This window comes from Hippichthys cyanospilos, chromosome 1, assembly GCF_059441005.1.
Source record: "Hippichthys cyanospilos isolate Australia breed blue-spotted pipefish chromosome 1, RoL_Hcya_1.0, whole genome shotgun sequence".
In the NCBI taxonomy this organism is placed as follows: Eukaryota; Metazoa; Chordata; class Actinopteri; order Syngnathiformes; family Syngnathidae; genus Hippichthys; species Hippichthys cyanospilos.
The window spans coordinates 10,824,570-10,843,442 of record NC_142369.1 but is presented as its reverse complement, the minus strand read 5'-3'; the positions used below and the strand labels follow the sequence as shown (position 1 = coordinate 10,843,442).

The 18,873-nt window shown below is 38.3% G+C and overlaps 2 protein-coding genes across 2 annotated transcripts; both read right to left on the bottom strand.

The window, feature by feature from the left end:
- Positions 1–1,266: 1,266 nt before the first annotated feature.
- Positions 1,267–5,209, bottom strand: mrpl1 (mitochondrial ribosomal protein L1). Its single transcript, XM_088423010.1, has 9 exons — positions 5,152–5,209; positions 4,604–4,703; positions 3,777–4,047; positions 3,227–3,310; positions 3,057–3,128; positions 2,123–2,234; positions 1,949–2,049; positions 1,783–1,864; positions 1,267–1,436 (listed from the first exon to the last, which is right to left on the bottom strand). Exons 1-9 carry the CDS (start codon positions 5,180–5,182, stop codon positions 1,333–1,335), a joined length of 957 nt encoding a protein of 318 aa, XP_088279136.1. The 5' UTR covers positions 5,183–5,209; the 3' UTR covers positions 1,267–1,332.
- Positions 5,210–5,723: 514 nt separating this feature from the next.
- On the bottom strand, positions 5,724–18,612 carry cnot6l (CCR4-NOT transcription complex, subunit 6-like). Its single transcript, XM_088432551.1, has 12 exons — positions 18,468–18,612; positions 15,560–15,681; positions 14,773–14,959; positions 13,847–13,932; positions 13,634–13,723; positions 12,933–13,001; positions 12,709–12,866; positions 11,604–11,758; positions 11,372–11,523; positions 10,237–10,443; positions 8,832–9,067; positions 5,724–7,722 (listed from the first exon to the last, which is right to left on the bottom strand). Exons 2-12 carry the CDS (start codon positions 15,669–15,671, stop codon positions 7,462–7,464), a joined length of 1,713 nt encoding a protein of 570 aa, XP_088288677.1. The 5' UTR covers positions 15,672–15,681; positions 18,468–18,612; the 3' UTR covers positions 5,724–7,461.
- Positions 18,613–18,873: the final 261 nt, after the last annotated feature.

The window sequence follows — 18,873 nt, the reverse complement described above, 5'->3', positions numbered from 1 at the left end:
CGTCCTGCAAACATGCGGGTCCTCCTCCTTTTCGTCGCACCTCCTCCAGGGAATACCTCCCCCGGGGAAGCACGCATTTGACGTAAATGGCGCTTCATCAGTTGTTCCGGCCTCAAGATGAGGCATGAACAAAGTAAGACATTCATAATGCTCACCGGTCACCTCATTAGGTACACCTGCAGCGCGCTTCAATGGCGCCTGGCTGAGCGTTTCCGAATTACATTTGCGTGGAAAGGGGACCGTGCCGGCACACGTATAGCAAAAATCCGCGAAAAAATGACCCAGCATTATAACAGTGAACAAAAGGTACAATGCCCCCCAAAGTATTTGAATAAGAGGTAAACTAGTTCTTAATAAGCATTTTCTTCGAAAAAAATGGGGTTCAGGCACCACCACATCCGAAAAAAAATATCAAAACAATCCACAGGTGCCGCAATTTAAACTCGCAGTTATTCGCGGTACTGTATAGTAGATTCCACAAGTTGCCTGTGTATTAAGGACCTGAAAAATATAAACTTGTTAAATTTAAAATAAAGCAGGATAAACCAAACGCCAAAAATATTGTGTATTTTTAAAAAAGTATGTGATCATGTTCTTCAAATATTAAAAGTAGGAATTAAAACTACACAACTTCACGTTGTGTTAAATATATAAAATTGAAAACTTAAAAAAAGCTACCGTTTTTTCTCGCGTTTGTGTTTTTTTATTTAATATGTTGTACATAATTGAAATAGAAAGACACCTAGTTTGCTCATCTTCACAGCAACAAGTGTGGGGACACCAACTTCTTTATGGACGGGCAATACTGCCACCTGCCGGCCAAATATGCTATGACATGGAAAACGCCACTACGGGACTCCAAGTTTGTTTATCACAGATTTTATAAGTTTTTTTTTTTTTCCCAAACCAAAAATAATCGTCAGACCGTCACCCACTCCCGACGTCATCATCACATCGCCCCAACCTCAATTTAATCTCCTTTTAAAACACAAAAACAATTAACCTCTGAAAAATCTTTTAATCAGTACTCTATTGTTAGCTTGGCTTTTGACAAAAGCTAAACTTTACAATCTTCATTTCAATCATACAAACTAAGCAAACAAGTTTGACAGAATAACTTCATTAATTGTATAGTCCATCGGTACTGACGAACCGCCCGCTTCTGGTTCATAATACAAAGTACAATATATACACCGGATGATATTTGGAAAAGTGCACTAATATGTTCATATAGATCATTTTGCGTAATAAGTCACATCTAAGCAGTAAGAGATAGCATGGGCATTTTTATTGGTAATAATAGTAATTACAATATATATACACTGCAGGGGCTTATTGGTGCTTGTCTTCAGGTGTTTCTGGTAGAAGTTTTTCACTGTGGAACCACATAGCTTCACTGGTATGACTGGCGATGATGGCGCGCTCGATCATGGGCCCTGAAAAATGGCATTTGGGAAAAAAACAAAAGACCAAAAAAATGATCACATTTGGGAAAAAAACAAAAGACCAAAAAAATGATCAGAGTGATACTCCCAATTTTAGCTAGTAAAAATAATGCTTGAACTGTAATTATTGCTTTTGAAGCCACAGTGCTTTCGCTTTGTATGTAGCTGTGGTTGTTTTTTAAATGCTACATAAATAAAGTTGTTTCCACTGTCATGTACAGTATTTATTATTACTTTGATTATATTGCCCCCTGGCGGTAAAAGCACAGGACACGTCCGAGGGGAAAATCAAATGTCAGAAAACGTTAAAAAAAAAGTAGAAAAAAGTTTTTGTTACCCATGTTGGCGGGCCGATGCGAGCACACGTCAATCACGATGCTTTGCAGGTTGGCGAGGATTTGTTGCGTGGGAGAGTCCAGCTGTCGGGAAAGTGAGAGGCAATGAAGCCCCGCCCACTCTACGGAACAGGCGCGTCGGAGGCGGCGGCGGCGGCGGCGACCTACCGTGGCCACCTGCGTCCGGACGTAGCGCTCGCTCTCCACCACGTACTCGTGGCCCGTCTGGAAGAGCGACAGCATTTTGGGAATGTTGACGCCGACCGAGCCTGAAGAGGAAAAAAAACGGAAATTGGAAAAGATGATTTTTTTTTTTTTTGTCCCAGAGGAGCTTGAACGGACCTCTCTTGCTTTTGGGAAACTTCTTTCGAAGTTTGTTTTTAAGCGGCGTGAGTTGAGGCAGCATTTCCGGCACGGCCACGTAGAAGTCGGCCACCACCTCGTCGTCTAAGATCTGAGAGAAGGAAGAAAAAAATAAAATCAGAAATGTTTGCTAGTCTTTTTCTGTAATTGTTTTCATCTGTTTCGAACAGTTTTGATCTTTTTTTTGTCATATCTGCTATATTTATCATTTGTACTTTGCTATTACTTTTCGTCAATATCCTTTCTATTTTTCTTTGGTTAAATATATTTTTCTAAGATTTGTGTGTGTATAGTTGTATTATTATTATTTTTTACATTATTTCTAATGTTTATTCTTTTGATACTTGCCCTATTTCTTATGTTACCAAGCGTGCTTTATTTTTGGAATATTTGTCAAATACAGTACATTTGGGCCTGTAATATTTCTGTATTTCATCTCATTTGTGTATTTCCAGTTTTTTCAGCTATTTTTTTTTACTTCATAATTTCTGTGTATTTCCTATTCATAATTTTGGCAAACCTTTTATTATATTTGTTATTTTTGTGTGTTTTTTTTTTTTTTTTACTTTCATGAATGTGCACTTTATTTCCATTTTAAGGAGGCCAAATGTGAGTATTTTTTTTCCTTTTTTGTGTGTATTATCCTAATATTTTTCTTAACACATACAATATGCTACGGAGCCCAACACAGCCCAAATGAGAGATTCTGAGATTTAATTTTTGTTTTATCTTTCTGTACATTTTGTCCAACTCTCAGGTTGCTTTTTTGCTTTCTATCGTCTGATTTTTTCATGTAATATTTTTGTACTTTGTATCCCAAGTTGTTCTTTTGCCATGTAAATAAACGGCCCTCTCTAAACTACCTTATCCATGACATGTCCCATCGAAGATGGAATTTTACAACTAAAGTCACCTGCTGAATGAGCTCTGCACCGCCGACAAACGCAGCTCCGCCCTCCTGAGCCACCTTCGCCTGGTTTGCGTCCTGTATTAAACATCAGCATGTTGGCTATTTGAAATCATTAACTCCTTTGAAAAAAAAAAAAAGTCTTCAATTGGAAATATTGGCGAAAAAGAGCTGACCTCAGTAAAAACCAAAACTTTGTTCACATCAGTCTTGAAAGGATGTGGCAATTGCACTGTGCTCACAAACGGGTCGATCTTTTTCTGGAATAGGGAGACAAAAACAATGAGCGATATTGCCTAAAAGGGGAATCTCTGATTTTTATGTATTTATTTATTTTCACAAAAATTTGATATATATATATATATATATATATATATATATATATATATATATATATATATGAATAATGACGGAGTAATGAAGCTTCATAAAGCTCTGTTCACATGTTTTTGCTTGTTTAGAAGCCACTCTTGGTTTTATCAATGGAAATATACCATATATCCATTGTGTTAGCCTTTATCTTTATACCAAGAGCAGGAGTAATAGATTTGATAAGTGGTTCATGAGGCTTCCATTTCCCACTAGTTTGGAATCTTTTAGTTCCAGGAAATGCAAACAGAAGTACAAATAAATAATATTTCTATGAACATTAGGTGGAAATGCAAAATGAAGGATGGTTGAGTATTCGGACCTTTGGAGCAATTTTTAAAATGGACCCATGCTCACCTTCTTCTCCAGTTTCATATCCAGCTTGAGGTCAACGTAGACAGGCTGGTCATGTGGCGTGAAGTCCAAAGCCTGGAAGCTCTTGAGTAGTTCTATCGCGTCCACCGGATTATAAATGGTTCTGGGGTAATACCTCAGTATGTATACGTCGTCCACTGGCACCCACGCCGTCTTCCCGAAGGGCTTGTGTCGTTCTGAGTCATTCACCACCACCCTCTCTTTTTTTACCTCCGGAACCACCGCCTCTTCCTTCTTCCCTTTCTTCCAAGCCCTGAGAACACAAATTTAGAAAATCGACTGTCAACTCTTTCACTGCCATTGAAGAGAATTTCCGCAGCGGGAGAATTCCTGTCAACGATGTTGTTTTATTTATAGATGTAAAGACGGCACTCTTGGCCAGCGCTCCCTTTAGTGGCTAACGGAAAAGCGCAAATCAATTATGGTAGGCCAAATACTGGCGATAAAACGGATGTAGTGGATTCTGAAAAGGTTGTGCATGAATACGTGACAGATGTACACGTCCACGGTTCGTAAAGCGTTGACATGGTTTGCGATGTAATTTTAAAAAATTTGACGTTTTCTGATATCGAATTCAGCAGAGCTGAGCTGAATTCATCTGATGAACTAAAGAACTGAATCTTTTATTTTGTACCACCCATGTTTACATAGACCTAGAACAGAATATTCTATTGGTCTTTAAAGATGAGTGAAAATGATGGAAATTGGCTGGCACTGTCTGGGTTGATTTTTTTTTTTTTTTGGATTACGCTTGTCACTGAAAGTTAAGCTAATGCTTTTCCATTGTCCAGTATAAAATGAGAACTTACTTGACAGCAGCAAAAGTTCTAACGCGATTGTTGTTGGAGGGAAGGGCAGGGGAGGCGGAAACACCACTGCTTAGGAGCTGCCGGCGACATCCTGCAACGGCTGGAAAAAAAATGAAAAAGGGTGGCTTATTCAGGGATGAAGAACAACACGATCAACAACAATTCTAGAGATAATGCAAATCAATTTCACTTTGGGCAGCTGGATACGACACTTAACACGGGAACAAAAACTCAACAACAAATTTGCAATTAAAATCAATTCTATCTATCTATCTATCTATTATTATAACAGCACTAACAATCATAAAAAATGCTTTTTCACAACGCATAAATGTAACATAATAAAACACTTTTTATAGAAAGGAAACAACTACAGTAGAAAGCTGGTCGAGCTTTGGCTACCAAGCTCAAGAGAAGTCGAGTTTGAAACGAACAAAAATAGCGTCAATGGGCTCGAAAGTACTCATTTAAATTGTACAATTCCATATTTGCCACCAATAATAACATGCGGATTGTAAAAAACGACGCAAAGACAAAACATAGCTGACCTTTGCATACTGTACGCGTGCAGGTAGCCATTTTGGCAGAGGCCAAAAATGGTCCGGGTGAAACATGATGACGCTAGAAGTGTTCCGGCAAGATTACGCTTCTTGTCGAGAGGAAATTCTTGTTAAAATATGTTAAATGTTAAAATAATCTGAAATGTCTGATTGTTTGTATAGATTTTTGCCCATGTTCTTTGGCCACGGTTTTATTTACAAAGGAACTCTTCAAGAGCACTGTAAAAATAAAAATATGTAAAAAAATTAAAAAAAAACTTCCTTGTCGAATTGTTCTTTTAACAATTGCAAGCATTTTTTTTTCAAGCACGATGCATATTAATCATTTTAAGTCCACTTTTCCAAACGCCATTCACTTTGTAGTCATCATAGTACACTTTTACACACGGCAGTTATATGGCGTAACTTCAAAAATTACCCGCTATAATTATCGGAAATTGCACGTGCGATGCTTCTTATTCACACGAGAATTCTGGTGGTGGGAATCAACCAATCAGAACATGATCAACTAATGAATAGTTTGATTATGCATTGACAGAAAAAAAAGACAAGCAACTTGATTGACAGAATGCAGTCACATGTTTATTTTGTGTTCATTTTTTTAATTCTTTTAAAATACTTGCTGCAAAACATTTGTGTCTGTTGTATTTCAATGTTTTTCAAACAAGACAATAAAATGTGAGCAACTTCAGTGTCCTGTTGAAAAAAATATATGGAAACATGTCACACGCTTCCCAAAATCAGGCATTGTCAGAGGCAGTGGTGTTTTGATTCATATTACATATAAAACATCTTGAAGTACCATCAAGAAAAGACACCTCACATTTTGTAGTTTCCAGATTTGAAAATGTCTGCATTACATATTCCATCCAAGGTCCTCCCTTCGAATAAAACTTATTTAACATGTCATATTTGGCCTAAAGTGACAGCAATGCAGCTTGAAATGACACATTCAGGAGCGGTCATAAAATGATGCAGCTAAAGAATATTAGGGCCACAAAAAAAAGAAAAAAAAATGATATCACAAAGTCAATTTATCATAAGATTTTTCATTTTATTTTAGAGAAAGTTCTCCACAAAAAAAGTTGGAATCTTACAAGAAAAACGTAAACTCCAAGAGTGAAGTCTTATTAGACTAACGTTAGCATATACTCAATGAAAAAAGTTTCATTCTTGTATATATCATCTACTTTTCTTTTCTTGTATCAGTCCAACATTTTTTCTGTAACATGAAAGACATTTCGAACATTACACCTGATTTGAAATTTGAGGGGTTTTGTTTTTTTCTTGTAACTTGAAGACTTTCTACTGGTAACATTTTCCCCCTGTTGGAGTACAACTTTTTCTAGACAAAATATATCCATTGTAACATTATTTTTGTACCATTTTGCCTTTTACGCCTCTTTAAGGACTTCTTTATACCCAAAAAATCCAGTTACACTCTTGTAATATCACAATTTTATAATACAATTTCATTCAAGTATGATTGCGACCTTCAAAAATGACTGTTAGCACTTTATTATTTATCTTCTAAAAAAATAGTACTCGTGTAATTTTGTCTAGATAAATACAACCATTTACAGGATTTTTTTTTTTCAAGAAAAATTGCAATTTTTTTTCCAAGTCCACATACCCCGGCTCAAATGCAAAATAATATATATCTGATCATTTGGTTACACAAGTGTACACATCCTCTTATATTTGGGATGTGTTGAGAATGAGCCAATCAAAATTCAAGCTAATTTTAAGTGAGACAATTTAAAGCACTGCGAGTTAACATTCACTTTTTTTATTTGTTTTTTTTAAGGTTTCCTCTAGATTTTTTTTCTCCAATAGTTGCATGGGTTATAGGTTACATTAACATTGGAAAAAGTTATGAAATTGTGAATCTAAAACCTCACATCTGATCAGGGATGAGTAGACTTTTTCCATCCACTACATTTTTCACAACGTTATTGCTCATTTTCACACTAAGTGTAGTGTTTTCACACGCTGTAGTGTTTTAATCTAAAATAGCCAAGTCTACAAAGTGTGATTTTGTGTCGCGTGGTGAAAACAACCAACATGATTTCAGTATTTGTTGAAGAAACTATGCTTCAAAAATACTATTGAGGTCACTGTGGTAATATTTGGTTTGGAACTTTTATCAAGGGGAGAAAATGAGAATAAAACAATTTCAGTGTGCAACATCAGGCAAATACTTTCAAAGGAAGATGTCCGGATATGAAACTGTACAGGGTCCTTTTGGTGGGGGTGACTATTAAAATAAAAAAAAATAAAAATAGGTGTCTTCTTCCGCTACCTGTGGATGGGGGGAAGGTGAAGGCCATTGAGCTGGCGTGGCAGCGGAGGCGTAGAGGAGGACGAGGTGGCGGCGGTGGGCGGAGACGGCGGGGGCCGCAGCTCCAGCTGGGCTAGCAGAGAGAAGTGGTCCGAGGGCACGTGTGGGTGGGGGCAGCCTGTCAGGTTGTTGTCGGACAGCCACTGGGGATCGAGCGGGCCCAGCACGCCCAGCGCGGTCATGTGCGTGCGTGAAAAGAAGATGTAGTCGATCACACCCTGGGTGGGACAAAAACGAGAATGAGGAGGGAACCCCACAAATTTAAAGGCTTTTTAGAGACATTTAAAATCTGTTCATTTCATAGAGGTCCACGGTTTGATTCCGGCCTTGCTGTGTGGAGTTTGCATGGCCTCCCCATGCTGCTGTGTGGTTTTTTTCCGGGAACTTTCCTTCCACATTCCCAAAATTATGCATGAAAGGAATATTGGACTTTCTAATTTTTCTCAAATGTGAACGGTTTGTTATCCCTGTGAGACCTGCGATTGGCCGGCAACAAGTTCAGGGAGTCCCCTGCCCATTTAATATTACGTATGTATATATGTATGCCAATGTATAGTGTGTGAATGTAAATTGATCTAATGCTTAATCTTCCCTTGTTCTCAATTATGCATGGAAATGCTTCTTTTCCTCTCAAAACCCACAACAAATGAACTCATTCAATGTAATGGACGAGAATTCTCGTCTTTTAAAATAGTACTAACAATAAAAAATATTAAAATTCTCAGTTTTTTCATAGAGGGTAACTGAAACCATTGACTAATGCTTACCTACTATAAGCCCATTGAGCACTGTAATGCTGACTGTGACCATTGGATGGCAGTGTTTCCACACTTACAACACAGCTGTGCCTACATGCAAATGTAACTGAAGAATGAAAGTCAATCTTTCAATGGCAGCGCCCATATTTACATAGACATAGCACACAATATTCTGTTGGCCTTGAGAGGTGAGTGAAAATGCTAAATGCATTGGCCCTCTAGTGCTTTCCTTTTCTAATAATGCTTGGCACTGAAAGAGTTAAGGAATCTTATGAACACTGTGAGATTGACCGTGTCCAATTGACTGGGGGGGGGGGGGGGGGGGGGGGGGGGGGGCATTGCTGGTCGTGACGATTACATGACCGTCTTGTCCAAGCAAGTGCTGGTGTCTCACGTCTCATTTTTATACACCTAAAATTCATAACTAGAGACAATATTTTCCAAAGAGGCATTTCGTAACCTGAATTTTTTTAAATAGGAGTCATTGGTAAGTAGAGGTACCACTGTAGCTACTTTTTAAACATTACAAATTTCCAATGTCAAGCTCGCAGACGCAGTTGCACATTTACCTTGAAGTCATACGTATAGTTGGTGTAAGGCATGACGTGGCTGTCGTAGGCGCTCTTGAGCTGGAAGCTGTGCGTGACGCTGCCGCCGCCGTTGGCCGACGCGGGGCCGACGGCGTTGCTGCCGTTGCCGGCGCCGTTGCTGCAGCTGAAGTTGCTGAGGCAGTCGTTGTAGCGCAGCTCCTTGAAATCTTTGTGGTTGTCGGCCACGCCGCCGTTACTCAAGTACTCCACCACACCTGAGCCGCCCGAAAACTACGTTAGCATCATTCGCCCCGCAAAAAAGCCGTGCCAGACACCAAACAATTTTAATCTTGAGAACATATAATGATTTACTTGAATTTTTAAAGCCTCTCCACAAAAATGAAAGTATTCAAATTTTTCTAGGAAAATATTTTTTTCTCCCTTAATAATCTGACTTTATACCAATACATGCCCTAGTCACTATTATGACTTTTTCAAAAAGTAATAATGATAATTTGCACTTCAATTATTTTCTTTACAGTGCAAAATCACCATGGTGTATAGTCACAATACACTTGATAAAATCAAATTCAGAAAAAAAAAAACATTAGTGAAATGAATGCATAAAAGAATAATGATAAATACTGACTAAAAAGATTTTAAAACTGCAGTGGAGGAAGCTGCCCTAACATTCAATAGAAGACCATTCCATAAATAATAAATTAAAAAAAAAAGTTAAAAACCTGCTTCTGGAATACAAGCAACTTTATTTTCAGTTATCTTAAAATATGAATCTTCAGAGTTTGCTTCTTTGGTAAATTAAAAAAAAATATATATATAATACGAAAAAAAACAAATATTATTCTTGGAAATTCACAGCCACTCTCATAAATTCATCTTTTAACAACTTTATCTTGGGTGTTTAATAGAAACAAAACATTTTTGTTTTCTTTTTCAAAACTTTCTTCTTGAAATAATGTAATAATTAAACTTTTTTAATTTAGCTGTGATTGTAACCTGGCATCTTTACCACTTTATTCTTCTATGTCAACATAATTCATCTCTCAGAAATACATTTGTGAATTATTTTTTTTGTCATTAAAAAAAGACCATGTACTGTCATACATTTCTCACTTTTCTATAGAATTAAATCCTTAAATCTTTCATTCTTAACTTTGCTTACTTGGTGACTTCCCTCCCAGATTATGGTATTTTGTTCCGTAATAATCTGACTCGATAATGAAAAAGTTACAAATTATTCTCATAGGAGTACAACTTCCTTCTTTTGACATTTCACTCCGAAAATATGTGCCCATATTCATGAACTCATTACTTATAGTGCTTGTCAATACATTAAAAAAAAAAAAACGGACCTACAAAAACACAACTCCAGTCGTATTCATACGACTCAGTAAAATGGGATCGGATTCAACGGTGTTCCTACCAGAGTCAGGCAAGGAGTTGAGGTCAGCGCACAGCACGATGGGGATGGAGGACGCGTCCGATTCGCCCGCCGCCCTCTCGGCAATGCTCTTGAGCTCCGACAGGAACATGACGGTCTGGATCAGCTTCACGTCCGAGTACTCGGGGTCCCAGTGCATGTGGGCGTTGGCCACCAACACCAGAGACCTCGCCGGAGCGGTCTTCGCACCTCAAAGCGGAAAACAGAACTTTTCATCCTGGGTTCTTCAAATTGGAGCGGTAGTTAACTTCATTCTTGTTGCGCTTTGTGATTCCTTCATTTCAATCCGAAAATGGAAAATGTCTTTTTGAATTATTGTCTTTGGAGTTGGACCATTTGTGGTTTATGAATTCAAAGTATCAACTGTCAGCGTTACGTTTTAACTGTCATATTTGTATTACAATCTTCAACTTTCCAATGGTGTGCACATCTTGGTTAGTTAAAACAAAACTTCAAGTCAACTTAATTTTGATTTTATTCACATTTTTATAGCTGTTGTGGGCGTGAGCTCTTCAAAATATGATAGTTGTGCCAATCATACATTTCAAACCTTCCATTTTTAAAGGTAACAATATCCATCTTAAATCTTCATATAACTTCCGGTCTTTGCTCTTCGTCTCAAAAAAGGGAACAAAATTATGGTAAGCACATTAGACAACGATAGATCAGCAAATACGGTAATGTAGTTCCTACATGAGAAAGTGTGTAACCAAATTCTGTGCGGTGTGAGCAACTGAAAAAAGTTGGCAGCACCTATGCTACCAGGTAACAGCCAGGAACAAAATGGCCACCCCCTGAGATTAATAAAAAAAAAGGGATTTTTCTGCTTAATTCATGTTCTATAAATGCGATATTAATCAGAAGACTGTGTTTTTACTTATGTGGGGGGCTATACAGTATACTGTTCATGTTCTATAAACGCAATATTAATCAGAACGCTGTGTTTTTACTTATTAGGGGGGGGTTAACATAAAGAAACGTTTCGGATTGACTTCCACTTTAAAAACCCCAAAGAAGAAATAGCCAGCTTAACGTTCGACGTCAACTACCAAAACTGTGATCATATATTTTTCTAGTTAATAAACCGGTGGTTTATTATCAGAAAAATCCTTCTTACCCCCGGAGAACAAGTCCTTGTTGACCTCCAGCAGCACGGCCACGCCGATGTTGTCCTTGGTCATGACCCTGTTGAGCATGACCTCCGAGCCCTCAGAGTTGGCCATGGCCACCTGGTTGAACTCCACCGTGTGTTTCTGGACCAAAGTAAACCTGCGGCGCATCAATCATTTCAACTAAACAAACAATCGAGCGCGACGCTGCCAGGCGGGGGCGGGACAGGGGGCGCGCACTTGTCAGTCTTGAAGAAGATGGCGCAGCCGTCCACGTGCTTCCTCTCCTGTTCGGACACCAGCTTGGCTCGAGATTTGGGGCAAAAGTAGCCGTCGTAGCCCCGCGATTTCAGCGTCTCCAGGAAGAACGCGTAGTACTGCTCTGTCTCCACTTCCTGAACATCAAAGAATTACTGTCTATGTAAAATTGTGACTTTTTTTTTTTGGGGGGGGCCTTCATGTCATTTTCATAACTATCCAACTTTGTTTTGACAAGATGAGTCCATCCGAGGAAATGTTTCTCATTGTTTCTCATTATAGTATAAATCATAAAATACCGGTATATAAAATGTTTCACTTTATAGACATGCAGTATTTTCCTCTTATGACGTGGTTCTTAAAAAACTACAAATGTATTTCCTTAACATGGCTATTGCATACATTCTTGAGGCATTATGTTTGAGTCTTGACAAAAATACTCTTATAACTTTTGACTTTTGTCAAAAGTGCATGTGATTCTTTGTTAATAATTTAACAGATTTATTAAGTGGCTTCACAGCTTTTCTCCGAAATTATTTGATCAAAATTGAAATTTCTATGCCTCGCCATTAAGAATGTTTTCCACTTGTTTTGTAGTGATAATATAACTTATTTCAAAATAACTTATTTGTACACTGTTATGTTAAAAATAGCTTTGTTAAACGCAGCTTTTATTTCTTAGAATTTTTAGAAGGTTTCACAATTTTTTTCACAAATAACAACTTGCTTTTCTTAAAACATGACTTCATTCTTGGAACTGACTTGTTCCCTCCACAAAAATCCCTTTTTTGTAGTATTGTTTATTTATTGTAGATTTTTTATAACTTTTATAATTTTTTATTATATGTTTATATTATATGTTTCTGACATTTTTGGTGTATTGCAACTTTTATTTCTTATGTCACAGCTCTTTTCTTATGTAACAACTTTAACCCCCCCCCTTTAATATTACATGTTTTGCTACCTTTTTCTAACTTTTTCTCTCTTGCACGTACATTAAACATTACTGAAATAACTCTAGGGCCTGTATTTAGTGCTTCTAGAGCACCGCAGGTTTGGCTAGCGACAGTTTGGCAACGCTTCTCACCTGCAGGCTGACGATGTCAGCGTCGCAGCTGCTGATCTCCTCCATGATACCCTTCTTGCGATACTCCCAGCTGAGGGCCCACGAGGGGCAGTAGCCGTACAGCTGCCGCGTGGCGTACTTGTCGCACAGAACGTTGTAGCACATGACGGTGAAGGCGGCTAACATAAGAAAGTCACAAAATTATGAGGGAAAAAAAAATCAGTTTCGAGTTATGTACAGCCAACCTGTGGGGACCGACTGGTCGCGCTCTTGCAGGGTGATCCACGGCCGTTGGGGGAGTTGCTCTGGATGCACTGTAAACACAACGCCGTTAGCTAGGTCGAATCAAAAGTCAACAAGCAACAATGCTAACTCGACAAGGAAAGAGGAAACATTCCATTTAAGCACAGTAAAATTCAATATGTATACTTTTGTTAATGGTCTGCTTAAAACATTTTTTTTTCAGCTCAACAGTTCACCAACAATTGATTTTCAAAGGCTTTTGGCATCTTGGGTCATTAAAACAGAGTAATAACATTCAACCAAGGCCTTGCCACTGTTGAAAATCTTCTTTTGTCCAAAACTAAGCGTTAACATACTCTTTTCTTGCTGCTCTTCATCAAAACAGTTAAAATGTATCATTCTTGCTACTCATCCACATTCTGACGGTGTAAGGCAAAAAAAAAAAAAAAAAAACTTTTCAAAGTTTTTTCTGAATCCTAAATCATTAAGACAAAGTAAGCAACACTACAATTATTCTTTACACTGTTTTGAGTTTGAGTGCATCATCCAAAGGGAATTTTACTGCCAATCATCTGATTACAGTGTTTCACTTCAGACGTTTGTCAGCATTTCGGGTCATACGTGTGTGTGTGTGTGTGTGTGTGTGTGTGTGTGTGTGTGTGTGTGCGTGGGGTGCTTAACTAAATGATTGATTTGAGTTTACCAGCCAGATTGTCAAGCATGTAGTTTAAAAGCTTTCGCGTTCCGTCTGGCTCTTGGTACAAGTTGAGAATGTCTTGTGACAGAGGGTTTCCTGTAACAACAACAATAACAAGCACAAACAACCAGATAAAAGATGACTTTTCATTCCTCAGAAAGAATGCAGTCGTTGTTAAGGTATCATTTTGAGAAACAGCGGACTGAGTGAGCGACTGACCTTTCAGGCCCAGTGTTTGTAACTGGAAAAGCTTCCCGAGTTCATAAGGCAGAACTCGTAAAAGGTTGTTGTTTAAAAGCAGTTCCCTGAAAAACAAAAAAATGGCTTTTTAGTTGACCTAAATAAGACAAATTTTCCTTTGAGAGACAATTCAAAATGGTATAATATTAAAAAAAAAAGCAGTCTGGTGTCGTTATTAATAATGGCAAATCATGAAAACATGATTCAGTGCTGGCAGTGGCCATTTATCAAATGTACATTCCATGATCGAACGTAACATGACCCCTTGAAATCAACATAGTAATATGCCCTACGTCTTTCCGGGCATCATCACTTTTCGGCAATTCTTTGTATGTTTATTCATAACAGAAAAGTCTAGTTAATTTCATGCGGCTAAATTCAATAGGATGCCGGGAAAAGAAAAATTGACCCTAAAGCAGCCCCTAGCCAAAACAATAGCCGTCCTAGGTTTTATCTGGCATGGCTTCACGAGACCTTGTGTTTCATTGTTGCAGGAGTGACCGTAGGGCATGGATTTAAAAAACATTCCTGTGGATATTGTCATTGGTCCAAGTCATTTTGTGAATAAAATGAAGACGGCTTAACGATGTCTATAAAAACCAAACTACTGCAGTGACTGTTAAATGATATTATCAGAGGATAAAGCGGCCACGCGTATAGATGTGCGCATAAATTTTGATGGAGACTGGTCATCATTCTAATACGTTATTTGAGCATAATCATTTTTTCCTTTGCGCATATGTAAAATGACTTATTGGCGTTCATAAAATCCGACAAACGATTTTTGCAGGATTTTTTTTTTTTTACAGAAAATGCATAAACTAATGATGAACTTTGACTTTTTGGTTTAATCGGTGGTGAGACGTCCGAAATGACTTTAAATTTGCCAAAAATGCATGTGTTACCTGAGAGAGATCATGTTACCCAGCTCTGCGGGCAGGCTGCGGAGCTTATTGGACGACAGGTTCAGATAGACCAATCGTGGCAGCTTGGCAATTTCGGGGGGGATGCGCGTCAGGTTGTTGTCGTTGATGTGGAGGGCCGTCAAGTGTGTCAGTGTCCACAGCGAGCTGCTCAGACTCCGAACACGCCCTGCCGAACAGATCGCATCTCAGATTCTCACAGTTTCATTGAATAACTACTTTAAATTTTAAAAGGTCTACTAAACTTTTGTTTTTTTACAGCCATTCTTAGCAATAAAAAGTTAGTCTGTTGCCGAGATTTATTTTGACAGCAAAACTATTTTTCATCTACTATTAATACCTATAACAATGGTGAATGGTACTTTGCTGCTAACTGAAAATGTCATCACATGCACAAGTAAAAAAAACAAAAAAAAAAACAATCACAGCTCAGCTTGCAAATGTCACATGACCAAATGAGCCATGATTGGTCATTACCAGAGCCTTGCACGCATTTGATGTTATTTTTAGATGAAACTCAACAGAAAACGCAAATGAATTTTTTACTTTTATTTACTTTTGCCTGAAAAGCTATTTTGCAATTACAGTGAAATAAAAATATGTTTGAGGTGAAACGATCTAAAGTCTAGTATCCCATTAATATCACATATAAACTGTCTCTTTTTTTTTAAACTATACAGCGATTCACCACTATATCTTGATTGACCACTGCAATATTGCTAAGTAAAATAGCAATTCATGATGTATTCAAATGCTGTTTGTCACTCACCGGATATCTCTAGCTCGGCCCACTGGGACTTCTTCCCGTTAGCCGCCTCCTCGGCTGACATGATGGTGTAACATCGGCGAGGATCCGGAGGATCATATTTGTCTTTTGGCATGCCGCTCAATCTGTTTAAAAACCATAACCAAAAAGTATAACATTTATAAGGAACACACCAATATGTACCCGGGTTCTGTCAACGGAAACAGTAAAAAAACAGCTTTGTTCCAATCTGTTCATTTTGAATGGCTTACGTATTCTAATGTGAACCATCACAAATTACTTTTGTTACACATCTATACCATCAAAAAAGGTGCTTTAAATGCTTTCAATTGTATCATAATATATGATTTTCCCTGAACCTGGAAGTAGATTGTAAGCTAAAACTCTGACAGCAATATACAAAAAAAATCGCAATAAGCAGGGATGCACATAAGTGGTACACAGGTACGCATGGGCCACAGAAATCACTGATGCGCAACGTTGCATGCGTCACTTAGCGCTTTTGTGTACCCTACTTAGCTTTCACCCATGACAACAACGGAGCCTGAGCTGAACATTTTTACGCCTGAAAAGTGGCTCCAGGGTATGCCATGGCTTGACACACACTTAAATGTGGTGCAAGATTTACCGTTCATATCCTCAGAGAGCAGATAGATAGAACAGGTATATCTGATACGGGGTCGAACATTTTCAGTCATTCTTTGACAAGTATGAAAGAGAAGAAAAAAATCAAGTTAGTTGAGAAGTAGTAGCTAATGACCCTCTTGCTTGGGGGGGAGACAAACTACAGAAACAAGGCAAGCTCTATATACCTTTAATAGTTTTCTCCTTGCCTTTCATAAAGCTGAGCACGTGCGTCCCATGTCTTCCTATTCTGAGGATATTTGGCTTGGACTGACTGTCTAGTCTGCATATGATTCTCGTGAGGGAGATTGTTTACGTTGTCACTTTACAACTGATGGAAAATTTAACTTTGATTTCCTTTGACGAATTAAACTGTGTCACGAATGAACCGTGCAAATCATAACTGATGGAGTTATGAAACTTTTTGAGGATGCAGGCTGGCGGTGTGCACAGAGACGGTGCGCTGCTAATATGTGAGTGACACTAAGAAGGATATTGAGGAAGTTTGGAATGAAAGAAAAGGTGTGTAGAAAATACTATGTCCTGGTACTTGTGTAAGTAACCCATAAAAAAAAAAATTGTGCACCCTGGCTATATGAGCCCTCTGATCATACATTAGCAACATGACAAGTGACCGCATCTTTGTGGAATCTTCAAATATAAAAGGTGGAATGAGCACTTCAAATGTTTGTGAAATGGCTCATAACAAACATAACAAATTAATAACAATAATAAAAAAAGTGATTGCTTTTTCACATGACCTATTCTGCTACTCACACTGCTTTTCTCACGGGTAATCTTCCATCGGCGGTAGTTGTCAGGTTTTTAGGGCAAGTGTCAGCGTTTGAAACATCACACTAATTTTAATCTGTTGACTTTTCTGAATTTTGGCATGCCAAAAATATTGGTGGATATTAACTTGTCAGCCAATCAGGAGAAGAAAGTTCCCTAAGTACATAGAAGACAAAACTGAAGAAGTGAAGAGAAAGTTGGGAAATAATAAAGTTATACCAGTTTACTATTTTTTGACCTGATTTCCTTAAGATGATAACACAAAAATGTTCCTCAAAAATACCAAACTCTCCAAAATGCTTCAACTGATTTCCAAAATTATCTTTTCATTGTACTCTGGTTGAGCTTTCTGGACTCACTTTTCAATTTTTTTTTTTTTTTTTTTTTTTAAATCCCGTCACATTTCTTCATACATTATCTTGATTGGCTTAAAATGACATTCGAGCAATAGGCTGCATCATCAAAGAGAAGAGGTTAAGCAGGTTTTATAGTCTAGTAAATGTTGATTGTTTTAGTTTACTGTCTCTATGACAAATCGACCTCAGAAAAAAACAAACAAAAATACCATTGAATCAACTCCATAACTACAGGCATTTCCCTGCTATCTATGATGATGAGTTCATCCTTAAATCCAGTTTAACAAGTCATATATCATCTGTAAGTCATTTGTCTACAAACTAGCAATTTAACTAACAAAACTACATTATTTTTTTTGACAACTCCTAGAATTAAAAAAGGTGAGTTCCCAATCCAATTTCTCCAATCCTAAAAAGTCACACATCATCATGCGCTGGAAAGCCATCAGACAAACACTTCATCTTCACCAACTTAAGTGTCCCACCTCAAACTTCTTCATACTTTCATAATGTCAACAAAAATAACATTACGCCACGTGGTTACACAGTTACAGACATGCATGAGATCACGTAGCTGCAGAAGCCATGAGGTTAGCTGGAGGTGACAAGTTTGCAAAAAGTCTTACATAACCTCTTGATACACACACAGATACACTTACACAGGCAGACAGACGCACGCACACACACTTGTTGGCCCTTGAGTTATTTGGAAAAGAGGCAGCAAGTTAATGGAGACAAAAAAGAAGTCCTAATGGAAACTATGCAGCGTGTCTGTCAACTGCAGCAACAGCTGAGGCACGCAAGCACGCGTATGCGAATACGGATCCAAACATAGCTGCCCCCCACGTGACCACCAGCTGTCACTCACCTGGCAAGACAGGTATGGCCACGCCCTTTAGTTTAGTAAGCAACTTTGTATACACACGAGAGGACATATCGGCGGTGAGTAAAATAATGTACGCGACACGGCTCTTAATGGAGACATTTTGAAGTTGTAAAACAAACTCTGCTAGCCAGCCATGAAATCCCAACACAGACGATTTGACACACTGACATGTGAGTGCTGTACACAGAAGAACCAGGACGTCGTCCTTAAGCACGGGGCCGCTAAGCAACAAGCTCCACCACTGAGATTTTACCTTCATTCGCGGGCGATAGCAGGCGAGTTTAAGACGGGGGAATGATCGGCATCGGCAGCTACACACAGACGCGGCTGTTGTGGGAGGGAGTAGGACGTCAATCCACACAGACCCTGAACGTCTCGGAAACAGAAGGGCAAAAAGTTTACGTCTTTTCCGGTTCTGGTTTCGCTCGTTTATACGCATGCGCATTAGCATGATACATTAAAGTTACTGCTAGTAAACGTACTGGTCACGTGAACAGTAACAACGTGCAAAAACAAAAACAACTTATAATCTTTATTAGCATTTGTCTAGGGATATTGTGAAGCAGTCAACAGAAACTTTGTTTGGACTTTGTCCATAAGCCAAACTATAAGTAAAATGTACTAACTACATTAAAATAACTTTCCATTTCTTGGGAATG